The sequence below is a fragment of the Lonchura striata genome, chromosome 1, assembly GCF_046129695.1.
Source record: "Lonchura striata isolate bLonStr1 chromosome 1, bLonStr1.mat, whole genome shotgun sequence".
Taxonomy (NCBI): domain Eukaryota; kingdom Metazoa; phylum Chordata; class Aves; order Passeriformes; family Estrildidae; genus Lonchura; species Lonchura striata.
Genome location: NC_134603.1, coordinates 94,110,000 through 94,136,879, shown reverse-complemented (window position 1 = coordinate 94,136,879; position 26,880 = coordinate 94,110,000). Strand labels below are relative to the sequence as shown.

General features: G+C 40.3%; 1 protein-coding gene across 2 annotated transcripts; it reads right to left on the bottom strand.

Annotated features, from left to right (window-relative positions):
* Positions 1 to 7,602: 7,602 nt before the first annotated feature.
* Positions 7,603 to 19,601, bottom strand: RPP40 (ribonuclease P/MRP subunit p40). Of its 2 annotated transcripts, none has more exons than XM_021534784.3 (8): positions 19,481 to 19,601; positions 17,363 to 17,507; positions 16,398 to 16,466; positions 14,308 to 14,403; positions 13,034 to 13,159; positions 9,727 to 9,925; positions 8,677 to 8,811; positions 7,603 to 7,899 (listed from the first exon to the last, which is right to left on the bottom strand). In XM_021534784.3, exons 1-8 carry the CDS (start codon positions 19,598 to 19,600, stop codon positions 7,701 to 7,703), a joined length of 1,089 nt encoding a protein of 362 aa, XP_021390459.3. In that variant the 5' UTR covers position 19,601; the 3' UTR covers positions 7,603 to 7,700. The 2 variants fall into 2 exon arrangements, with proteins under 2 accessions (XP_021390459.3, XP_077642025.1); XM_077785899.1 differs by having other exon boundaries at positions 9,727 to 9,919.
* Between the last annotated feature and the right edge of the window lie 7,279 nt (positions 19,602 to 26,880).

Sequence of the window (26,880 nt, the reverse complement as noted above, 5' to 3'; positions counted from 1 at the left end):
GATTGTTTGGGGATGAGTTTGGAGTGAAACATATCAGAGCCTCATCTTATGTCTGGAAAATACTGTATATCTTACTAGATTATTATCAAAAATATTTAAGGCAAAATTTTTCATATTTAATCCATGTCCAAAACCAATTTCTAAATCTGTTTTCATCTTTATCCTTTTAAATTTTTTTTGCTGAAATTGAATTTGGAGGGCAAAAGGCGGCCAACCACAACCCTTTTAGAGTAGTAGCTGTTTGAGCTACACATCTTAAAGACCCATGGTGCTTCTACCATGTCCTCACAGGTGGGACAAGCATCTATGACATTTTGAATAAAGTCTGGTTCATGAAGCCATTTCCGTGTTATTGAAAAAGCTTCAGCCAAGCATCCATCATATGTTACTACTGCAGTTTTAAACTTTTAGAAACAGATGTCAGTGAATCCAGGAGGACTTGAACTTCCTGAACCAACTCACTAGGGCATACTGGAGTAAGACAACAAGAAAGAACTGTTCCAGATTATGAAGCACCAAAGCAGCCCTGCAGGGGGCAAGCCTACCTTCTGACAGTCATATTAAAGATTTTCTTCACAGCTCACCCCTCAAGAGGTCCTTCAGCATATAATTCATTTGATCCAGCCATGCATTAAAGAAGAAGCAGAGGGAGTAGCATCTGGATCTAAAAAAAATCTCACATTTATTTGAAACTGAGCAGCAACTCCAGTCTGAGCCCCCAGAGAGGAAAAGTCAGCATAGTTTGTCATTCACAAAAGAAACAAATCTGTAGAATAAAATATTGGCTTTTCCACCTGGTCTGCCAACAACAGTGAAGAACTTTGCCTAGAGCTTGTGTGCTTTCTTACATGGAAGTGTCATGGCTACACTCCAAGCTCCCACTTCCATAGGAGCTATATGAGGTTCCCACGGCCAACAATACCTTGGGGACTTGAAAGAAAGCTACAGGAATTCTTCATTATTTAGAAAAGCACTCCCTTCTCTTCAAAGGAAGGCAGAGAGGAGAGAGGTTCCCATGCAAAGTAACAGGGGTGAGGTTGGGCTGAAAGCCCTTTTGAAGCCACATCTTATATCGCTTCCCAAAAACGTGTTCAATCCCTGCTGAATCTTGCCCCTCTAAATCTTTTTTGCAAGGCACGGAGCTCCGATTTCACTCTAATTTAATGAGAAGCTTAATGTCTAAATGTTTTGAGCGTTGCTTGGGGAATAGCAAAGAAAGCCTGGCAGCAAGAAGCAGAGAAAAAGGAAAGAAAAAAATTAAGTCTCTGACCCTTTGAGAAATCAGGGAACCAAAAAAGCATCCTACTGATTCTGCAAAGTTTAAGGGACTTCTGTCAACAGGGATCAAAACTTGGCTCCTAAACCTCATGTATAATCCCCAAAATAAAGGTCTGGCTGCTTCCCACCAAATGCATCAATTTTTGCCTAGATCACATAGAACTGACATGCTTATAATGGGAGCCATAATTAATAGCGTTTCAGCAAAACAATGCACGGGAATGTCTCTCTGCTCGACTGAAAGCAAAGTCCTACAGCTAAAAATCCCAGCCTTCCTCTCAGGGAGAGCAGAACAATGAATCTTGCTGCAGAGTGACATATTCCAGGCAATTACAAGAGCTGCAGACCTCAAAGCCACACTCTGGGCATGACTGGAACATAAATAGATTAGCAACTGCTAAGGACTACTCTTCCTCCTGATTCACAAAGCATGTTCCCACTTTGCTTTTGACGCCTTTAATGATGCACAACCATTATTTTATTAAGAAAAGCCATTTCACATTTTATAAATATCCCAAATGCTCCATGTTACCCTTAGTTACCCTTCATCCCTCTGTTCTCTGCAGTGCTGCTGACTAAATGGAGCCATGTTTTTCCAGCACATTACAGACTTGCCTTAAGCAGAGCAGATCCCATCCCACTTCCTTCACTTACATCACCCTCCAGGCAGGTAGAGGAAAGATAGGACTTGTTTAGTCCTGAAGCCCTGGCCAAAATCACCCCGGCTCTGATTAGCAGTCTTCCGAGGAAAATGGATGTGGCAAGCACCAATTCCAGGTTCTGAGGTAAATTCTGTGAACACTAAATGGTAACCTATGGCTCTTTCAGAGTGCTTTGTAAAGCAAGGAGCATCTCTGAGGCTGTTGCATTGAATGGGAAAGTATCAGAGCAGCTCAGAACTGCCGAGCTATTTGTAGAAGGTCAGCTGGCAATTTGTTACCAGGGCTACAAGTAAAACCCAGAGGTCTCTATCACTGCACACCAGGCACCCTGCACCTTCTATCTCAAACTGTCTGTCCTCATGTTCTGTCCCATCTCCTCAAAAAAAAAAACCCAAAAACCCAACCAAAATTTCCAGTTCCACCAGTGCAGTCTGCAGTAGAACCCAAAAGAGCAATACCATTGCGGAATTAATTGTCACAAGCACCACACTGGTCTGTTTTTTTAATGTCTTCAAAACTCTGTAGGGACTGCTGTGTTTTACAGATATAATCTGAGGGTGCTTATGTAATTTTAAATACTTAATTCATAGAGCTTGCCAACCCATACACTGAATTGCTAAATGCCAGCTATTCCTATTGACCTTTAAGATCAGTGCAGGCACAGAGGTTCCACGAGTCTCAGACTATGATTCTGAAGTATTTAACATGAGAGATGCAAGTCATGCCATCCTGAACAGCAGCACAGATGTCAGTGACACCAGGAACACACACCACCACCTTCCTGTCAGATCAGTCACAAATACATGATATGGCATTTAAGTCAATTATAGGAAAGCAAATTATACCAAACAATCACAAAGCTCAAAAATATGTGAGCATACTTGCATAATTTTATGGGGCTACACCTTGTTCTGACACCAAGAGAGCTAAAGATGGCTTTAATATCTGACCAAAAAACAAGCACAAAGACCAATGTATCACTGCTGGATTCTGCATCTGCTCTGCAAAAGCTGACCATTTAAATTCTCCATTCTCATCAATAATAAAGGAGAAAACTCTCTTCATAAATAGAAATTGGCATTGTCCAATGACAGAGTAGTGCCCAGTTCATTAAGGACTATATTCCATGCCAAATTATAAAAACTTTTGAAAATTGCCATGTAATAGCACTAGTTTCCTGTAGAGTCTCAAGACAAAGCCTTTTAAAAATGCATACTCCTTCTGGCAGCACTGAATATGGCTAAAAACTTCAACAGTGACAAAACTAGAAATACTTGTCTTCACAATAAATCAATAAATGTGACTAAACAGTAACCACACAATAAAACTTAGTCCCTTTGCATTCTCTGTAGCCCTACTGATAGATGATGAGAAAGGCTGTCAGTATATCTAGAACCAGGACACCTGCCTTAGGCATTAACAGCAATAATATTAATAACAATATTTATCTATATTTTACAGTGGGGTGGGGAGGGTGCAGAAGAGCCTATTCCAATGCTTAGGATATTCTTCAACTACCCAAGTTAAACACATCTATATTCTAATAACTAAATTGTTCTAAGAAAGCCAACTAAAAGAAACTTGTCTTAGGCAAGGCTCCCTGCTCTTTGCTTTCTGGAAAGCTGAAAACTGCTCAGTCACTTTAGCTCTCCCTTTTTGCTCCTGCATACAGCTGCATTAAAATAAGTTCTGTTCAGTAGTGCTGGAAGCTACTTCCAAGGGTGAAACAGAGGCCACTGCTTTATAAGAAGTTGCCTTAGTTTATAGTAGATATTTCTGAAGTTCTTATTATTATTCAGAAGGTGGTGGTTATTTAATAGCCCACTAATTGAATTAGTCTCCAGTTTTGGTCTTTAAGCTCCTCTCTGTGAATAAAAATTATAAAGAGAAACAGTTCAAGCATGTCCCAGCATAGCTGCCACATTAAGACAGAGTCAATTGCATGCATTAATCTTTAATTAAGAGCATCAGAGGAACTATAATCTAGCAGCTAGAGTACTGGACTAGCTACAAAAAGCCTTCATTCTAACCCCAGACCAGCCATGGATTTGCTGTGCACCTCCCATGAGAGGGGGAAGAGAAACACCCCTTGAATTTCTCCTTTTCCATTACGTCTTTTGTCTGCCTTACCATTTCTTTTTGTAGTAGCTGTGGCCAGGGCACTCCCTGCATGAGCAAAACTCCACCATGGCTCTGTAGCTTTGGGTGAGCAGCCCAGCTGCTAATTGCAATTAACAGCAACATCAACAGAATCTGACCTATCCCAAGAAGGTTGTAAATTTTTGGCATTCCTATAACTTCTCTATAAACCAAAGAGCAAACCTGTAGCAAGGAATAATAAAAGCACACAAATTACTTCCAAAAAGAACATTATGGTCCATCTTTGTGAAACCTTCCTTACTCCCAGAATTACTATGCAAACTGATGAGATATGATCTTGCCTTTTTCCCAGTGATCCAAATTTACATATTGACTAGCCTCTCTAAAATGGATATTTCCCAGTAAATGAGAGCATGATGCAACCAAAAGAGAGCTGATGTTTCTCTTTCATTGAGCCCTTTCAAGCTGCCATAGATTAGCACAGTTTTCCCCAAACTCTGTCTGTACGAAATCTTGCTGTTTTCCCCCTGGAACCACAAGATGTCAGGAATCTGAGAAAGAAATTTCTCTTCCACATCCTTATCTCTAACTTTTCCCAGTCCCCTCATGCTAATATTCCTTTTCTCACACAACCATCAATGGTGGTACTATTATCAACATTAGTCTCCAACTCTTCCTAAAGGGATGTACACCTTTATGGGAAACATACCTTTATTTCTCCAGACAGGTTTCTGATTCAGGCAGCATTTGCACACCAAAAAGGCAGATATGTTCTATTTAGAGTGATTCTGTGCAACACATGTTATCCAACTACCTCAGCTTTCATCTTCCTCTGTCAACATGAAAGTTTGTCCTCTATTTGTTCTACACCCACCAATCTATGAACACCCATAAACACTTAGTCAAAGATAGTGTGCCTGGAAAAGCACAAGGTCTTTGCGGCCCATTTCCAGAGGGCCCTGCTACCCCCCAGTAACTTCTCAACAAAATTCCCTCTCCATCCACCAGCAGAGAGGCAGGACTGCACAGCTCACTAGAGAGGCTGAGGTTAAAGCAGAGCAATTCCCTAGCTCTCAAGGAGCGGCTTATCATGGTCTGTTCCCATTCCAGGACAACAAAACCTATACTTCTCACACAACCAGCTTGCCTCAGACTTTTCTCTGCATTCAGATATTTGGCTCTCCTTCCCCATGCTAGATAAAACACTCCCCTGAGGCAAAATTTTTTAGTAAGCACTTTGATCTCAGAAGCAGCTGGTGCACAGCTGCTCCCCATTACTTTTGCAGCTCTCAGGAACAGTTTGCATTTTCCTGTCCTCCCTTACAGGCAGGCACAAAGGGCAAGAACATCACCAGCAGCCATCTTTCATTCTCAGGCAAAAACTTTTATTTTCACCTCATGTGTCCTGCCCAATTCCTCCTTGAACTACTGCCCACCTTGCTTGGTCTCAGATCTTCCTTCCTAATGGGATCCCCAAACATCTGAGCAATGCCTTCCTATTCCTCTTCTCAGCAAGGCTCTCCTCCATACTTGGGAATCTCCTGGAGAGACACAGTACTCCATACAGATGGTAAAGGACAAGCTGCTGTACTTCATCCCAGGAAAAAATATTTCCTTGGGTTATTTTTTTTTTAGGAGGTAAGAGAGGATTGAATTCCACTCCAGTTTTTCTTCTCTGCAACTACAAAATCCAGCAAGCACAGGAAAGCCTCTCTCCTTACAGGTAAGTGCAACATTGGACCTTGCTAGGAAGCGTAGATCTGGTTAGCACCGTATGACCTCACAAAGCCCAAGATTAGACCAACTGCAGTGCCTATTAACAGCACGAGGTTTCTCAAGTTTACTTTATACCAGTTTAAAGAAAACAGGAGAAAGCTAGAAACCAGCCCAGAATCTCAAGTTACATTCGCAGACAGTATTTTAATCCCTTCCCTAGCTGGAAAAGCCATTTGAAGCCACCATCAGCAGACAACTATGGACTGTAGGATGCAGCACAGCCACTACAACACCGAGCTTTGCAAAATGCTTGCAGTCCATTGCCTATGTACAAAGGAAGTGTGGGTAACTACTGACCAATCTGCTTCCAGGAAGGCTCAAGTAAAAACTCGACCTTCTGGTCAAGACGAAAAAGGAAGATACTTCTTGTTACCAGTTTTTTTATGTAAGTCTATAATGCCTCAAGAGATACTTTCAAAAGCAGACTTCAGTCAACAACTCAAGCCCTTCACATTGATGCACAGTAATGAAACACAACCATGTTAAGCATTCCCTAGTCATTTGCCAAGGCAAGAATTTTCCCAGACTCTTATACCATTGTCTATTTGGTTTGTGATTGTGCGAGTCTGTGTCTGTACATGTAACTTCTGCTCTTGGGAGCCTACTAGAAACATCTCATTGGAGCACAATTTTGAGAAACAACATCATGACTTAGAAAACTGTTTGCTGATTCATCAGGGTTGTGTTTGTAGGACATGTAGCAGAATTTGAGCAAAAGGAGGTTATGGGTAGTGGAGGGGTGTGGTAGACAAATGCCACCTGGTAAGTCATCCAGTATGATTCTCCTCACTGAAGAGAAACAAAAAACAGATAAAAGTAGAGCTTAGCTGCTTCCCATGATCTTTCTGCTTTTCTGTGCCACTCACCCTGACATTCCACTACAGTTTTTCTCCAGTTTCCAGTACCAGTCTCTCACTCCATCAGGTGAACAACTTCAATTTTAGCACTGCATTGGTACTTTAATGATGCGTACCCACTCCTTCAAACAAACTCAAAATCCCACCTTCCCATGGATTTCTACAGGAGTAGCGTGGATTCTTTATAGCTGCCTGTGCTCTCAACATTACTACTTACTGTTAATGAAAGCTGGTTCACATCAAGTGCATTGTGTAAGGGCACATCCACAGCTTCTACCGCAGAAACGTGTCTGCAATAACATCACAGTAGGATTCAGCTCCATGAGTTGCCCTGTAAGCAAGAACCACACCCTCCCTTTGAAAGCAGAGATTTTCTGTGTGAGTTTGTGTGTGTCTAGGTCAATTAGGAAAGGAAGCAGTAGACTTTTGCATCACTGTCAGAAACATACTTCTTATGATCAACTATGTTCTGCAAAATCAGGGGGGCAGGTCAGTAAACCTTCACTTTTTCCACGTTTAATGGGTGCTCCTCCCAGTGCCACACACCTTCTCCTCACCTTTATTCTCCTACCCCCTACCAAATCAGGGAGAACACACCCCCACTCTTTGGTTATTTTGATAGGATGTGGGCTGTAATATCTTTAACAGGGATATGAAGGTTTTGCAGATCTTTAATATAAAGAAATAAAACAATCCCAAAATAAGCTTTCCTGACAAATATTTTAGCTAGCAATCTGTAAAGCTAACTTTCAAATTTCAAATTTGCTCCTGGAAAAGAGGATTCATGAGAAAAACTCTCAAAAACTCACCTTTTCCTAAAAACTGTGAAGTTTTGTGAAATGTTTCAGAAGGCATTGTGTAACAGTGAAGAAACAAAAATCTATTCCTTCCATTGGCTACAAATAACAAAAACATGATCAGACTCTTAGTACTTAATCTGTTACATAACTACTTGTAAAAAAAATATTTTATTAGCTTTCTGTCAGTAACAAGGGATTATTTGAGAACTTCTTCTGTGGACACAGCTTTATGGAGGACAATCATCATGAGCTCCTACAGCCATCTGAAGCCAGTAATCCAGATTTCTAAAAATGACAAAATTGTACAAGTTCTCTCCTCCTTTGTGAAAACCATGCTCATTTTCTCTCCAGGAAACAGGGCTGTCTGCAAAGCCATGCACAGTTAAGGTCAGCCAATATGCCAGTTTTGGTTCACCAAAATAGCAACTGCAAACGAGAAGACAAGATAATCAGTGATTATAATGGAATAGGCAGGAAGACCTTCAAGTCTACAGTACAAAGTAAAACAATCAAAGAAACACTTCTTAACAAAAATTCTAAACACTTCTGAACAAAATTTATTAACAGTTAAAAAATTTAGTCCATAATAAATAAACTCAAAAGAAAATATTCAGAATACATTAAGGACCAAAGTAAGATTGACTATCTATTACTCCTACCATAGTTTTATGCATGGCAAATCTGAAAGTTGTAGCAACAAGAAGAAGTTCCAAGTTGTAAAGTAGCAGTTCTGACTTTCCTACAGCATGCACTGTCTTTCAGAAAATTTAACATTTAATGAGAACAATTGCTATCAGGGAAGAAAAAAGGCATCGGAGGAAGTAACATAGTCTAAGGCTATGCTTGACACAACTACTTTTACCACCAGAGAGGAAACAGATTATGAATAATCAAAGCCAGATACTATCCACTCTGCATTTTAAAAATGTAGGAGTACCATACAGCCAGTTTCTTAGAAATTCAGATAAAAACCAAAGTCCTGACTAGAATACAGGGCAGGCTTTTTAAAATTCGAGGCATTCAAAATTGTTTATTACTTTTTTTATATTGATGTCAAGCTTCCAGCTCATTTCCTAATTAAAACATAAGTCTACAATTATATATTTTGCTATTTATTTCCAACTGAAAAGTATTTAAAAGTGATTTCAAATAAGAGGTGTTTGAGTACAAGTGCTATAATAATGTGCTCCTGTCAGTCCTTACCACAGCTGCTCCAATAACTGAATAATCTTCTCAGGAATTATAAAGCCTGTGATTGTGCACAAAAAAGCTTTTTCCACTACTGTGTTGGGCTCAGGGCAGCAATAGGTTGATAAGAAGCTGGAGGATTTGTTGTCTCTGGAAGAAAAAACAATAAGGTAACTGAAATAAATATGCTTTAAATATTCTATAGGATGTCTTAGAAATCAGAACTTGCACCAAACAAGTAGGATCTATGTATATAATCTAAATTAATGTCAAGTAACTAATGACCAAGTAAACAATACAAAAGATCTCATGGTGCTGTAGGTTAACCCTGTAAGCACCCAAACACCACACAACTGCTCCCTCACTCACTCCCACCTGGAACTGAAAGGGTAATGGGAGAAAATGCATGGGTTGAGATAAAGATAATTTACTAAGCAGAGGAAAAGTTCCACATGAAAGCAAAGCACACAAAGGCATGAATTTACTACTTCCCATGGGCAGGCAGATGTGCAGCCATCTCCAGGAAAGCAGGGCTTCTAACTGACTTGGGAAGACAAACGCTGGAACTCGGAACATTTCCCACCCATCTTTGCCCCAGCTTTTTCTGCTGAGCATGTCCCCATATCCCATGATGTGGGATATTCCCTCTGCTCAGCTGGGGTCTGCTGTCCTGGCTGGGTTCTCTCTCAGCCTCCTGCCCACCCCCAGCCTCCTCACTGGCAGGGCGGTAAGAGAGACAGAAAGAGGCTTTCAGACTGTGCAAGCCCTACCCATCAATAGCTAAAACATCCCCTGTTATCAAGACTCTTGGTCAGGAGATTCAAAGCACAGCACTACACCTGTTACTGCAAAGAAAATTAACTCTATCCCAGCCCAATCCAGTACATATGGGTACCCCTAAAAACACCAATAAAGTCATTCAAGACTTACAACAAACATTTAACTGCATAGAAAACTCTCACAAAACAGTGTCTGTCTTAATTTTTATTCAACTATTTCTTAAAATAAATAGTTGCTTTCCTTACTTAAAACATTTTAAAAGATCAAACAAATTCAAGTACTTACAAGCTAACTTGATTCAAGACAGCACCCAGCCATTCAAAGAGCTCCTCTGTACTGCAGGACTCCTCAGGTTTTCCTTGTAGATCATTACTTTGTAACACTGGACACTGCAAGTCCCTTAAGGTGCTGAATGTTATTTTTGGCTTCAGGGCCTGTATTTGGTTTTTTGAAAAGTATGACATCAATGTTGATCCCTCTGCACCTTAACAACACAGTATCACAAACAGCTGTTACAAAACTACTAAACATAAGAATCAGTGAATACATGAAATATTTATATATAAATGAAAAAATGCAGTGTGAAACTGCTTGTGTGCTTTTAATCCATGGCAGAACCTTAGAATCTTCAGCTTCCTTATTTTCTTGGAAATAAAAGTTAGTGCAAGATTCAGCAACTTAATACAGCTCAGTAAATTTGCTATCTAAAAAAGTATAGATTTGCCAATAGAAAATTCAAGCAGAATTAACTGTATGAGTAATAAAATGAGCTTGTTAAAAAAGATTAACTCAGAGTATTCCTGAAAAGGAGCAGATAAAATGGAGCAGGAATGTCATCTCAGAACAGCATTCTTCCTGAATAATGGAAAAGTGAACATGTGATTAGAGATTTAAGAACAGATTTATCAATGATGTCAAGAGAAATTCCAGAATAATCTGGAGCATAAGGACTGAAGAGAGAAGAAAGAAGAGAGGGTAAAGAAATCAAAATACATCACTAAATGTCACTTTACTAGAAGAATATACTCACCCCTGCTCTCCTCTCCCTGATAATTCTTCAATGCAGTATGGCTGTAAGAATTAAACACCCCTTGATGGACTTGTGGGAAAGCACTAGTAAGAGACCCAAAACAGCAGGTACCAAGACTAAAAAACTAACTTAAGCAGGCATATTTTAAATTCAGAGATATTACCAACTTGCTTTTGAAGCAGGAAGGTAATTGACATGGAATAAATGCTCCTAAATTTCAAATCCTAGATAATATGTGCTATTTTCAAAAAGTAACAATGGGTGTCTAGGAGACCAAGAAATAATGCCTTACTCATAAAAAGTCTAAAGTGCAGAGCAACATCTAAATACTACAGAAAAGGCATGTATAAACAGCAGAAATTCAAGAATAGGGTAGAGTTCACTGTGGAATATTGTATCTAAAATTTCCTATGAGAAAATATGGACTGCCTAAAGTCTATCAGCCATATTTATGTCATCAAGGACAATCATTTAGGGGAATAGAAAAAGGAGAGTTAAGCTCATTTTTTTTTTTAGTCATTCTTCAAAAAAAGTTTGCTCCAAAGGGAACAATGACAAAGACAGGCAGTCATTGAATTCTTCTTAACTTAGTATTTTTATATAGATATATTTGAGTCTGAAAAGTGCTAGAAGACATGATCTTCCTTACATTCTATTGACATTTGTTAGCCTAACAGGTTCAAATAATGTGTAATACTGCCCTAGAATTCCTAGTAAAATATAGAAAATCATACATTTTACATTTCTGCTGCATGTGGGAGCCTCAGCTATAGCCCTAAATACAGGAAATCTCAAAGACTACAGTCAGACCTTAACAGAACAATTTCTCTATCTACAGCACAGTTTTCTATGTTAACAGCAACCAGGCACATCATCAAAGCTTTTCAGAGACCACTGAATTTCATCCAATAAACAAGTAAATTTGTGATAGAAATTACAGCAATTGAAAAAAGATTGTATTGCCTCTGTTATTAAAGACATGAGATGTTCCATATTCCCTTTTCCTATTCTTGGTGCCAAACCCACAATGTGGGAAAACTGGGTATGAAAACCAAAGATCCTGCAGTGCTGGCCACAGCAAGAAGCACCAGTTATCAGCAGGAAGGCTGAAATCAGAATGTTCACAGAGGACACAGATTCTCTTGACAAAACACAGCCCACTTTTTCCCCTTCTAGCAGAATCTACACAATGTCTCATATCTATTATTAAAAACTTATAAAAGTTTTATTTTTGTCAGTACTAAGGAATTAATAGTCTTTTGTGTGTTATGAGCACAAGATTCTTGCACAGAATGGCATTCAGATTTAACTCTATATTCAGGAAATGGCTGACCTGGCCTGCTTTGGGGATGTAAGAAAGTGAGGAAAAAAATTGCTCTTCTTCCTGAATACTGTTAGCACAGGCAGCAGCAAACATATGAAAAATAATGGCCCTAGAGGCATTTTGCTCTCTGTCCAGGGTCAATAAATCCAAGCAAGCTGAGCGTGAAGATCTGCCACCTCAGTTGGATTTATGTCACCATTTATGGTAGCAACAGCCTTCACTGTGACTCTTTCCTGAAGATTACAAGGACGGGAATTGCAAGCCTTTAAACAATTTGTCTGTGACAAACAAGGAAGCATCCTTGTCATATGATTAGTACTTAGAAAGGGGGAGGGGAAACATGAAGGAATAAAGTGAAGCATGGGACACTCCTAAAGGAGCTTGTAAGCAGCTTCTGTTTCTCAGATGAGTTAACTCCTTCTCAGACTTGGCCTTAAAGAGCCAAGAAAAAAGAACAATATAAAGAAGAGATGGGAAAGCATTCTCAGGGACGTTTCTAATATCCCTTCTCCCTAGTGTGGAGACTCAAAACAAAACAACACCAAAAGCGACACATCTGTGAATGAAGAAAAGCATGTTTTTCAGTACAGACACTTGCAGTTTTTGTCAATTTCATGCAAATGCTATATGTCCCTACATACAGCCTGTTCTGAGGTAATACAAACAACTGGGGACATAAAAAATTTCCCTCAGAGGAGGAAAAATACTTGAGTCCAGAAGAAAAACCAGTGTAATTGGAAAACAGCAGATAAACAAATACTAGAAGATTATTTGAAATAGTACACATCCTGTAACTACTGAGGAAATCAGAGTTCCCCATCCTAAGTATGTAACTAGATACATAACTTATGTGTATTAAAAAAAAATACAAACCAAAAAAAGAGTATTGATAATGGTTACCTATGTCACAAATTTATAAAGAAGAGGCAGCACCATCAAACAGGCAAAGTTTTGACAGAAAGCCTGGGCAACATAGAGAAAGGAAATGAAGCAACTAATATATCTCCTATGAATCACTGTTGTGCTCCCAAACAGAGATGTTCTGTGCACAGGAAGTAACACCCTCCACACTCCAAACAAATAAAACAAACAAAAAAATCCTGCCCATACACATTTTGATCTAACTTTCCCCTCCAGTGAAAATGCATTTGGACAGTCACTAGGAAAAAAACAGTAAACTAAAAATATTTGGACTTCATGTCAGTTGCATTTTAGTTGTACTTTTAGTTCTTATTTACCTGTATTATACCAAGCCATTAGGAAGTCAAATTCTAAAGGTTTCTTTTCTTTCAAGGCCCAAAGCACTCTGTTATGTTTCTTGCTCTCAGGGTGAAAGCCAGCATCAGTCAAGTCAATAGTGATAACTGCAGAAAATACACAATAGCTATTGGTACCAAATTAAAATAAATGTATTATTAAATTAGAAGAGCACAAGAAACCAAAGAACATTAAACTTCCTCTTTACATCTACAGAATCTTTACAAAGTATTTGATTATGCAAATATGACTCCCCATTATGTAAATAAATATTCACCTCCTGCTGTCCTCATTTTGATATAATCTGGAACTGCTTCCTCGTGACTAGAGGAACAGATTCCTCTTCAAATGGCACTGACAGAAGTCCCTTAACAGTGCCTTAAAAAATATATTGGTAATTAGGCAAGCTATTCGCAGTAAAAAAAAAACAAAAACAAACTAGAATTCCTAACAACAAAAGTCATGTATACAGCAATGGTATCTTTTCAGTAGGTTGGTTTTTTCCTAGGTGAATTGTTAATGCATAAGTTATATTTATTTTTCAAATGGAAACGTGATGATACATTTTGATGATCAGAATGGTAAAATGATGTCCCATTTTGCCAAAGTACTTACCAGAGATAAAAACTTTCCCCTCCTGAAGTTTTTATGCAATTATACCTATCAACAGTTGCAAGTACCAATACATTTGAGATGGCACAGTGTTCATGTTTGGGTCTTTTTATTTCCTAAAAAGACAAACTAATAAAATTCACACTCAAGATGTCTCCTCTGCAGCTGTTAAAAATTATGTTTTTCAAGTACTTGGTACATAGAGATTACCATTTTAGATGTGTGAAACATAGTACAGTTCTGCCTTTCAAGCATGCAGTCTTGGATGAGGCTCTTCACTGATTTTGTACAGTGCACACATTTTAAACACCTCCTTAATCAGTTTAAAATTTTCTGACTTAAATCAGAAGGTATAGACACCATGCAGATTATGCAAAAATTCTTAAGTACTACATCACTCCAGTAGAAACTACACAATGAGAACCCTTGAAATTAAAAATTGTATAGAGTACTGAAAAGGTGATGTATTTGTGTCCTTAAAGCTACTTTACTACTTGGAGAAAAAGTACTTTCTCTCTTCAGGCACTCCTTGTATTTGCATCTGGAAAAATATAACGTAGACAACAACTAGTTATAGTGAAAGGGAAGTTTCAACAGCCAACAAGGTGCTTCTTAAATAGGCCCCGTTTATAGAAATACTTACTATATCGCATTACTTTTTTGCCTGAATACCGAGAAGGGCGACCTTGCAATCCAAGTTCCTCATAAGTATCCTTATCCACTGACAGAATTAGTTTACCTATAAACAAACCAAATTTTAATAGAAATAATCTTCTACTTGGCTCCCCTTGAAGTCTTTTGAGAACTGTATGCCTTTTACAAGGTTAGCTTTGGATGAATGGTATTACTAATGTAATGCAGATTCCTTAGTTCCAGTTAAATGGATTGCCAGATTAATCCTTAAAAAATAAAAGGGTTATAACTCAATTATTCTCTTTTTATCAAAGAGGTCTTGTGAACTAGAGTAAGAAAAGAATAATATTATTCCTGAGATAATCATAGCTTTTTTACTGTACTATACAGTTCATTGTCTCCATTTTGCCTCCACTCATCCTCTAGCACTTGTTGTATCATTAGCTGAGCACTACATTGCACAAGGGTCTGATTTAGTAAACATTCATGTTCAACATGCACTGCTCAACTAAATAAACAAAAGCAGTTCCTCCAAGTCCAGTGGGACTACTTACACTGAGTAAACTACGCCTGTTAGCGATGAGCTGATACATGCTGGAACAACCCTGCTTCTGTTCTCATAAACCAGAACTGGCTGCTGCTGCTTGGTACAGAGGTACACAACAGCTCCCTCTCTAACACAGTCCTTGGGCTCTACTGCACAAGTAACAGCACAACACGAAACACAAACAAGAAATACTGCAGAGGAAGAGTTCAGACAGTGACATCACCAGGAACTGTAACACTGCCTCTGCAACAATTGTGCACAGCCTGTAACACTTGTATCACACAAACTCCATCACTATCAATTATGCATTTTGCCAGGATTGTGCTAACAGACATATAAATAATTCTTTGGAACAATCTGAATTTACTCATGTCCTCATGGGCACCCGTCATATTACAGCTTCTCACGCTGGAGGGCAGATAGACCGGTCTGTATTTCTATCATATCTTATATACTGTTAAACAGAAATAAGATTATGTAGTTGAAGCTCAAAATAGCTTCTTTTTCTCACCTGAGATGTGGGACATTTTATGATGTCTTATCACAAAACTGTGATACAACTGAAACAGACTTTTAACATGTTACATAGTTCTCAGGAAATCACAGAATCCTCACAAAATCATCAAACGGTTTGGGTTGGAAGGGACAGTAAAGATCATCCAGTTCCATCCCCTCTACCATGGGCAGACACACCTTCAGGTTGCTCAGGAGCAGGCTGCTCAAAGCCCCATCCAACCTGGCCTTGAGCACTTCCAGGGATGGGGCACCACAACTTCTATGGGCAACCTGTTCCAGGGCCTCACCACACTCACAGTAAGGACTTTTTTCCTGATGTCCAATCTAAACCTACCCTTCTCCAGTCTGAATCCATTCCCCCACATCCTACTGCTACATGACCTGTTAAAAATTTCCTCTGTGGTTTGCTTCCAGGCAGGCGCTCTGATTCTCCCCAGAGCCATCTCTTCTCCAGGCTAAACAACCCCAGCTCTCCCAGCCTGTCCTCAAAGGAGAGGTGATCCAGCTCTGTGAGCATCTTTGTGACCTCCTCTGGACTTGTTCCATCAGGTCCGTGTCCTTCCTCTGCTGGGGACCCAGAGTTGAATGAAGTACCCAAGGTGGGTCTCATGAGAATAAACACTTAAAAAGTGTTCCTAAGCAGTGCTGATAACTTTCTTTTTTGGTACAAAATTCTGTCTTAAAGACCAGTAGGAAACAAGAAGTTGGAATTTAATGTTTTCACAAAGATAATTCCCTGTAGCAATTGCAATTATCGTTGAAGCACTGACAATCTGACTATACATAAATGAAGCTGATTTTTATTCCTCTTTAATTTCCTTTAGATGAGACAAAAAATTTAACAGCATGAATGAAAAAAGAGAGCTAAAATTAGTATTTTCCCATTTCACATGTATTTCTAACAAAGTTATCAATTACAGTAAGCATTATTTTTCAGTTTACATCATTCCAAATTTAAAAAAAAAAACAAAAAAACAAATAAACAACCCAGACCACAATTGACACATATTACTAAAAACAAAACAAATCCTTCATACCATTTGGTAGCAGAGCTGCAGTATTATCTTGATCAATTTTTGTCTTATAGGTAAGTGCATAGCATGAACCTTTAACAGTAAAGCAGAAAAACATGAGATTAGACAGTCTGTAAAGACAGACATGACAAAAGAAACAATTCACTTCAAGACAACCAAACATGACAAACACCATCTGAATCACTCTTGTGTTTTCATTAATTTTCTCCCACCTTCTCAAGCAAAATGGCATTGTTATTATTTTTAAAAACCCTGTTCTCGCAATATTTTAAAGGACCTATAATAGGGTTAATTATTAATAATTACTAATAGGTTAATAATAATCCCCGATATGAAAACATTTTACTTCCTTCTGTGACCTCTGACTCTCCACAGTCATCAAATGGAAAACCCTATTTTTTCCCAGACATATTTTTATTACCAGTCCAAACAAAGACAAAGTGGCTGGGCAGAGACTGTAACTTTCTTTGCATCCTCTTTGCTCTTACTGGGTAAGAATGAGCTGTCACAGCTCTCTTAGTGAAATATAAAAAACAAGGAAGCATATTTTTCTCTTGCCTGCTGTGGAACACAGCTCAGCACAGCTCTGTGTTGAGACATGAAGGAACAAAAAAGGGAGAAGGAAGTTTTCTATAAGAATCTGTACAAAAGTGAGGTGTAGAAGAAACAAGTGTGAGGATACATGGAAGCCCTCTTGATAGCTGGCTTTCAGAATTGAGGTGGAAGAGAGAGAAATTTATTAGGAAGAATCAGAGGAGTTTTAGACCCTGTGGGTGTAAACAGATGTTGTCACACGTGACAAAGCAGAAAAAAGCATATAAACAAATTAATGCAGAATTTTCTTAGTGCTTTTCCTTTCCTTCCTTTAAAACACTTTTCAGAATAAATAATAAGACTATTAAAAATTTTGCTGTGCTATAAAAAGGTACATTATGATTGTATTTGCTCTGTTTTGATTTCCTCCTTACCTTTCTTCACAAAAGCATCAATGAATTCATGAGCGACCAATTCATGAATGGGTAAACTCCTCACCAGGTAGTACTCTCCAATATCTGCAATTGTGCTTTTCAGCACTTCGGGCAGCAGGCCACATTCCGGGATCAAAAAAGACACCTGTTCAGAGGATATTTGTAATACAAATCCTATCCTAAAACCTGTTCTGAAAAAAACTCCAACCAAACAAAACTACAAGAAATACAAAAGAAAACCTCTACTTTTCAAAGATGGATCAGTATATTATATCATAATGGAATGGAAAAAAAGTAGTATCAGGCTACTGTCTTCAAAATGTATCAATTTTCATAGTCTCCAGGTACACTAAATACATTATTTGCTGGTTTGGGTTTTGGTTGGTTTGTTTGTTTTTTGTTTGTTTGTTTGTTGTGGTTTTTCCCCCCTTTTTTTTTTCTATACAATAGCATTTGATGTATTATGTAAAGACATGATCTCACACAGCATGAGTTAACAGAAGATTTCGTTTCACATCATTACACATTTTAGCTTGATGTCGCACTGGGACACCTTCAGCCCATGCTGGAGTACTTGTTAAAGCAGTTGCAACTAAAAATGTATGCTAACCATTTCTGTAATCTCAGTGGAAAAGCAAAGACCAAAGTAGAATCTTCAATTTACCTTTTGCTTAAAACCTTCCCCATACATTTTCCATAGACCAAGAGAATCCTGAAGTATGGCAGAAGAGGGAAATAAGGTAATATCTGGCAAGTAATAGATGGGCAAGTATGAAGCCTCAGAGGCAGCATAAAGGTATGTCTCCTTGCTCCTCCCTCCATCCCTCAAAAAACTTATTTCCCAAAGCTTTTGAAGACCAGGTGTGTATCTCCCTTGGCACACATGTTCAAGAGAAGAACGGACTGACAAACGAGCTGCCTTCCATGCCGGTAGAAAGCTTTCTGATTAGCTGCTAAAAAAGGTCCCAGAAGTCAGAAACAGTTAACAATTAGCCCAGAGAGTTACAGGGTATGAGAAGGGAGTTATCAAATAGGGTCTTGCCTGATTGCTGCAAAATGTGGAATAGCTACAACTTTTCTTAAGGAAGGATGTTCTTTGATGCGTGGCCTTTGTACACTTTCATGCCTAATCAACAAGAAGGGAGATTTAATCCATGAAACGAGAGCACAGCTAACAAGCCCTAAGTGAAGTCCAGGTCTCTTTGTTAACCTTTAGGGCTGGACATGTTTCAGTGATCTCAGACCTAGGGTGAGGTTAACAAAGCCTGGGGAGAAGGATGTACCACTGATAGTGGGCAGAAAGAACGCAGAATTTATGGGCCACAAAGGCATTTAGCAGAACTCTCAAAATAAGTAAGAAACTTAATAAACCCAGCAACTCTGCTGAATCAGCTCTGAGTGGATAAAAGGCAATTCCGGCAGGTAGAGATCTCGGCCACCGACCCCAGAAACCCCCTGACTCCTAAGCTGAGAAAGACTGAGCATGCAGATTAATTAGCATGTGAGACTCACTAACCAACAGAAGATAGTACTAATTAATGAAAGAACTATGTAACTTGTATCTTGTTTGCTAAAATGCATAAATAGTGAAACGCTTTGATAGGTGGTGTGCTTGACTTGCGGAAACCTCCGCCTTGCGCCCTGCGCGGAATAAGCGATGTCTCTTTCCTAAACTGGACCCTGCGCCGTGTTTAAAGAGCTCCTAAAACCCGCACCATCACCTCTCCCACCGGCTCACCCCTCTGCTCCTCCTGCCTGCTCCTGGAGGAAGGGAGGAGTTGGTTTCTCCCATACTGAGCGAGACCACAAACACAAAGGGGGATAATTTGATAATTTGTACACCCCGCCCCCCCAAAAACGAGGCGCGCGGGCCACCTCTGGCAAGGACGGAGGAGCCCCCACAGAACACCGAGCCTGGCGCGAGCGGGGCGCCGGCAGCGCGCCCTGGAGCGGCTGGCGGGCAGAAACCCCGGGGACGGCGGCGTGGGCAGCCCCGATCCTTCCCTTCCCTTCCCTTCCCTTCCCTTCCCTTCCCTTCCCTTCCCTTCCCTTCCCTTCCCTCCCCTCCCCTCCCCTCCCCTCCCCTCCCCGCCGCCCTGAGGGGATCCCGCCACTCACGCGGCAGCTGTAGGCGTGGTCCCGCACGTGCGCCGCGTGCCGCGAGCGCGGGTGGCGCGCGTGGCCGCGCTCGCACACCAGCAGGTGCCGCGGCGCGCGCCCGAGCTGCGCCGGCTGCATCCCGGGTCCCGCCCGCCTTCCTCCTCCTCCTCCTCCTCCTCCTCCTCCTCCTCCTCCTCCTCCTCCTCCGCCGCCGCCGACCGGGAGCTGCCAGACGCGGCGAGGAGGGCCGGGAAGGGGCCGTGCCGTGAGGTCACGTCCGCCGGCTCCGGCGGCGCAGCCGCTTCCGCTGTGGCGGCGGCGGGGCCGCGGCGGCCGCTGTCGCCGGTGCCCTGCCCAGCGCCGGTGGCCGCTCGGGGCTCTCGGTCCCTGCGGGCTCTGAGCAGCCTCGGCACGGATCGGACACCGACCCCGCAGGGGCTGGGTGTGCATCTGCAGAGTGCGCGGTGGTTTAAGCGCGGCGGTGGGTCAGTGCCCGGAGGGAGCGGGAGAGGCACCTTTTCCAACAGCCTGGAGTGACAGGACAGGGGCAGTGGCTTCAAACTGAAAGAATGTAGAGTTAGATTAGATATTAAGATTAAATTCTTTACTGTGAGGGTGGCGAGGCACTGGAACAGATTGGCCAGGGAAGCTGTGGACGCCCCATGCCTGGAAGTGTTCAAGGCCAGGTTGGACAGAGCTTTGAGCAGCCTGGTGTACTGGAAGGCGTGTCTGCCCATGGGAGAGGGTATGGAGCTGGATGAGCTTTGTTGTCCCAACCCCAAGCGTTCTCTGACTCCCGAGTAGCCCAGCAGGCTGAGCCAGGCACCGGGGCGCCTCTCCTGTCGGTCTGCTCAGGCACCGCACAAGAGCCATGGAGTGCGACCCTGCCTTGGATGTGTTGTGTTGTCTCGCCGCTCCTTCTGAATGTTGTACATTTCACACAAAGCATACACGAAAATTCCGGCTTTCCGCCTTCCTGCAGTGTTTATTTTGCCGGTCCCCTGGCTTCGCGGCTTCCAATTCAATTTAAAATGGCACCGAGCAACTTTTTGGGTACTTGCCGTTTCTGTAGCCAGCAGAGTCGCTAAGTGCGGCGCTTCTGGCTCCTTAGGCTAACTCAGCCCCCGGTGTCTCAGGGCATGAGCTTTCCGAGTGCCCGTGTGCTTGAGGGACACCGGGACATCGCTGCTGCTGCTGCTCCGAGCTCGGAGGTTTGTGCCCTGCGCCGAGGTGAAAGCCGCACCTCGGGAGGTCCTTGCCTCCTTAACGCCGTGGAGGAGGGCTGAAGTCTGCCCTGCCCGTATAAATCAGATTGACTGGATTATTACGAATCAAATCAAGGCTGTGTAAAATCACAGTAGCCTTCTAAGCATGCAAGCGTTAATGGGGAAGGAGCGACATGATTAATGTCAGTTGTTATCACACCCTCCGTGGGCAGACGAGCCTCGCACTGCAGCGATCAGGAAGCCTGTGCTACTAAGGGGTGAAAAGTTCAAGCCTTCGATCAATAAGCCCGAGAGCCAGGCAGGAAAATTCAGCTATACTCAAAGCAGCATGTGGAGGGTTTGTTTATTGTTTGTTTGATTTGATTTTTTTTTTGGCGGGGAGGGGCCGTTTTTGTGGGGTGTGTTGGGGCTTTTCATGTGCCTCTCTATGCTGATACAATTTATGCTTTCTACTGAGGATACGAATGGATGGGAAGAGACTTGAAGAAGAAATATGTTGGGGAAGGGTCAAGAGAGTCAAGATGCGTGGTTGTGTATTCAGCGTTAAGTCCGTATTTTATGGATTCTGGCAGGAGTGTAGCTCGCTGCAGCACAGTGGAGCACTGAAGGAGATTTGCATCACTGTTCAGTCAGTTTGGTTCATATGTCAGGCAATTAATTTTAACCCACCCATAGTTATAGATATTTGCTGTCCTATTATAGAGTATGTGTGTTTTAGAGAACTCCCTGAAGACACCGAACTACATTAAAAACCCACTTAGAAGTCCAGTAGTCTGTGTTGTAACACACAGAATCTCCCTATCTTTAAATGAGACATAAATCATGTATATATATGTATGTGTCTATACTAATTGTTGGTTAATGCTGACTTTTTTATAGTCATTGTTACAGTTTTATGAGTAATTTGGTATGGGATTTCTGTATATTGTAAAAAACAAAAAAACCCCCCAAAAAAACAAACCCTAAAAACAAAAAACCACACCAAAACACAAAAAACCCAAACCCTTTTAAACTTTAAATACTTTAAATAATTTAAGGCGTAAAGCTATCACAATTTTCCTAAGGATTTAAAACCTGTGACAGGGTAATGCAGTTTTACAGCAACTCAGTTTCTGCATGCTTCAAGACAGTTACAGGATATAGTAAAGAGGAAAGGACTGTCTTGAGGCAACTTGTAATAAGTTGGAATACAGAAGGATCTCTCAAGTACTTTCTGGGACTGGTGAAATTTGATTCTGATTTTGTAAAAAATGACTGAGTTTGGAAAGAAAAGTTGGATCTTCACATTATGTACAGTATCTCTTTTTGTGAAGCCCTGCTTCTTGTATATACCTTTATCACTATGGAAGAAAAATCTTAAAAGCTGGATTTTATGATTTAAAAACAACATTATTACAATACTTAGAGTTTCATTAAATCAAATCTAAACAAGTATTTGTCACAGACCTTTGATATTGGTTTGTGTCTTTAAGATGAATCAAAATATTTTTCCTTTCAGTCACTTTTTCTTTCTTAAATAGTTTTGACTGCAGAAGAGAAGGAAGGAAGTTGTCTAAATCTTTTAACCTCGGCTATTATAATGAGTAATTGTCAAAACAGAAACAAATAGGTACCTCTGGTGCTGTGTTAATCTAAAAATAATAAAAGGCATAAGACTGAAAACCAGCAATTTACTTGATCAGCACCAACTGGTTTTTTTCATGGAGGAAAGTGGAAAGATGGTGAAGATGTGGACAGTTAGCTTTATAACCTGTGTTTTACAGACTTTAGTCCATGTATTCAGAGCAGTGATGGACTGTAAAAAAGGTCCCTCTCAGACTTGCTCTTTAAGGGGCTTACAGACAAAGCTCTGCCGAGCTACTCCCCAAAGCAGCCATTCAAGCCAGGAAGATCAGTGAATGCTAACCATGGACCAAGTTGTTTGATTTGGTTAAAATGCCATAACCAGCCAACCAACCATCCAACCAACCAGCCAACCAACCAACCATCTAATCTGTTTTCCTTGGAGTTAAGCCCTCAGACATCTGGGAAAACTCCTACTCAGTTTTGTGGTATTACAATTGCAGAAGAAATGAGAGTGATAATTCCTCCAACAAGGTTCTGGGGAGCAGGAGTGTGTTTCATCTATATTCAAGCAGGGTCATCCCTTCCACTTGCCTCCCAAGGATCAGATTTTGTCAGGGCCCTGCATGATACTGGGGAATTTTCACACAGTTTCTCTCTCCTCCTAAACAGATTAATTGTCCTTCACATAAGGGCTAATATGAGGCACATGTACTCTGTTTTCTTGCAGTAGGTAACAAACTGTGGCCATGTTCCTCTAGTTGCCCCTTCATCTACTGGGAAACATCCTAGGGAGCACTTCCACACCCACCTTGACCTTCCATGGGCAATAAAGATGTCCTTCTCCTTGTGCCATAACAAATGGGGAAAATGTTGCATTTTCCACTGCGAATGTCTCCTCTCCTGGTGTGACAGATAACAGGCACCATTTCCCTTCAAACTGAATAACCAATTAACACCATGGTGTTCAACTCATCGTAGCAGTTTTGTTCTCAATCTGTACATAATTTTCCCCATTATATGAGCTGGTGTGCTAAAGGATATTAATTGTCCCTGCAGAAATTGTCTTGATAATATCCTTAAAACATTTTATTTCTAGTAACATTAGTACTGCTCCTGGAATTGCTGCAGAGCACACTGTTACTTGAATGAACATCATGAAGATACAGAATGCAAAGCAAAGAAAAAATATTACTAAGCATTCCTTCCTGTCCATATCTTAAAAAAAAAAAAAGAAAAAGGTAAATGGTGGCACAGAAAGTTAAAAGTATGATAAAAGTAGGATGAATTTTCTCTTACAATGAGTGCAGAATACTTCCTGTCACAGCTCAAGCTTCAAGGAGAGGATTTGCCATTTCCACCAATAAAGTAGTAATATTTCTTGTACCTGTTGTTCTTTCTTTTGTGTATTACTGCATACTATTATCAAGTCTTGGGATTGCAAGGCCACTGGCATTTTTATCTTGCTAAACTGTTTCTCTGACACCCCCAAATTATAAAAAGTCCTGTGCTGCACTTCACACCAATCTTGTGTGGGGCTGACCTTAGCTGTTTCCACAAAGGATGAGTGCCAAAGTTTGGCCCTGCGAGTTTAGTGCAGTAACATTTCAATCACCCTTTTGCAATGCAACATCAGAGCCACATGGTTGCTGGTTTCAAGCCCAGCAAAGCTGGAGATGGTGCCAGCAGAGGAGGAAAGCCACAGGGAGAGGAGCCTGTTCTTTCAGCCAGCTGGAAGCCTCTTTCTCTATGGATGGAGAGTTTGCCTCTGTTCTCAAAAAGCCGTTGCTGGAGTGCCTGCATTCACGATTTCTCTCCCTAATATTATCTATTAAATCAAGCAACAGAAACTGTAGTATTTAAAATAACCCAAGATTTCAAAAAAGATCCTAACCCACAAATAAAACAAAATCATGTTCCTTGATAAGAGCAGTACTTTCAGCAAGATCTACCTTTTTAGGTACAAGTGTGGCATTATCAAAAGTTTAAAATTAGAACTGTACATTTCATTCATTTGAGCAAGATTCAAAGTTTCAGCCTAGAAGTACAATCTACGCTGATATTAAATTGGCTCATGGGAGCAATGGGAGCAAGTTTTGTTTAGGAAGTATTTAAAAGAATATGTGAAGGTTAACCATCAAGGTAAATACACAAGGTAATTATGACTATAAACACATGAGAGCAATATGAGAAGCCAGGAGCACAGGTAAGAGTATGACATAGAAGTGTGTATGTATATGGGAGTTGAAGCCATAACTACAGAGGGTTATTTTTTCCTTCTGGTCCCCAGGATTTTGAAGACTGGGGACTTCTCAAGCACCTTTCCTGGGAGGTGTGCACAGTTAAGACATTAAGCAAGCAACCTGTTTTAGTGTCCTTTCCTTTTTCTATTTTTCTTCCCTAGAATGTTCATACTTACATTCTCTTTTACTGTTTTTTTTTTTTTTAATATTCTAGGTTTAGTTTTTTTGTTTTTGTTTTTGTTTTTTGTCCAGAATGACTCTGAGGTCTTAGTATTTCTTTTTTTAAGCCCATATTTCAAGTGAAATATAAAAAATTTGCATCTTGTTGCAGCTGAGTGTCAAAACTTTATGGGTCTTCCTGTCCTGTAACATGAATCAAGAAATGACGACTACATGTATTCATTTGTAAACCATAGTGATGAGACACCCCCCTGACATATGGCAGGAAAGAGACATGGACTTTTGCACAAAGTCATTAATCTTCAAATTTCAAAGTAAGACAGGCATCACAGTTAAATAAAAACACTCTGCCTTTGGCCAAGATAAATCTTTTGCTCTTGGAATGCAAAGGAAGCGATTTCTGTTGGGGAATGAATGCATCCTTCTTGTGGAAGAAATAAGAAATACCATTTTTTCTTCATTTTCCAGGATAACTAATAAAATTAGGTGAAATTAAATGTAATCTTCAAGGACAACAGGTAAAAAAAAAGGAAAACTGCAAAGGGGAGAAAGTCACTCCTGAAATAGGTTTTTGAGGTAATTTAGCCTTTTAAATCACTGAATCCATTTAATTTTCACAACGAAAATTAATCCATCTCTCTTAAAAGTCTTGTTCAATTCATCAATTCATTAATCCCCATTGGTTTTTAATTTGCTCCTCCTTGTTTCTCCAGCCTAATTAATAATTCAAAAAATAACTAAGGGCTCAAAAGATTGGTTCTCTAAGACTAGTCTAGCTAATCTTGATCCTCTTGAGTTATCCTTAGATTTGCAAGTTAAATGCTTGGATGGAAAGGGTCTGGGCAGTACTGCTTATGTGATTAGGAAATAGTGGTATGCACGGGAGAGGGACATTAACTACCAGAAATCAAAGCAATGAGTCCACTGAGATGAGTGGGCAGTGATCTACTTACTGCTTGCTGTTGGGAAGAGTATAACACAGAGCAGTGAAAACTTTCTGTTCACTTTAACTGTTCCCAGACACTTCTGTTTCTTGGATGGGAGAAGGAGCAGGGTGCAGTTACACTTCTTCAAGAACATCTTTATTTTGAAAACAAAGTGTCTTCTTTTAACTGAATTATTTTTGAACTCCTTACAGTGTGACTTCTTGAAGTATTTTCAAACTGAAGTGAGTCCTGCTTCACGGAGTAAAAAGATAAACAACTCAGTTTTGGCACTATTAGGTTGCATTCACAGTCAATCGTATTAGAGACAATAAAAAAGATGTACTGAATCATGGAAGTAGCAGCCTTTAAATGTCTCCTCAGTTTGGGAGTGAAAACAAATGGGAGACATGGGATTTGTCTTCTTGTTTTGTTTGGATATGAAAATGGAGACAGAGTTACAGCAGATTAGTAGTCCAGATACCAGCAAAGGAAACATATTTTGCTAAACTTATTCTTAAATATTTACTGTATGAAAATGTATTGAACTATGTATTATCTGCAGATGGCTTGTAAGGAGAACTGCCCTGAATTGTGCCAAGCCAATAATAACAAAAAGTCTAAAAGAATTTTATTAAGGTTGCAATTTCAATTCATGGTGATATGAATAATGATAACATCCTTTTGGTAATGTTTTAATGTCATTATCACATACTACTTACATGGCTGGAAAACTAGGACTTGATTTCCTTAAATTACAAAGAATACAGGAAGGGAAAGGATGGTCCTACTGCAGAGGCAAGTGATTTTCTAGCCAAAGGGACTAAATTTTATTGCTGCTCCAGACGTTAAGCACCTGCCAGTGCTATGCAAGTTGCTCAGACCAACTTGGCTACCTAATGTATACTGATAATTTTCTACCCCAATAACCCAAGCAGTCAGATTTCAGAGGTACTGAGCTCTAGCTGAAATCAAAAGGAGTAATCTGCTGAGTCCGTGAAAAATCTTCTATTCTTGTAAGCAATTTTGAAAGTCAAGTTGCACATTTCCAAAATGAGCATTTAGAATAAAGGGGCACTTTTTACCTTGACCTCTGCAGCTCAGCTCTCTAATGCTGAAAATCAGGAATACTTCATCTCATAGTAGTCTACTGTTTCTGAAGCACTTGAAAATACTGTGATGCTGAACACAATGGAGGATCCCATGAGGAAATCCAATCACATCTTCAGAACAGGACTGGAATACTGTTCAATAAGTCAGGCCTGCAGCTACACATTGAGCAA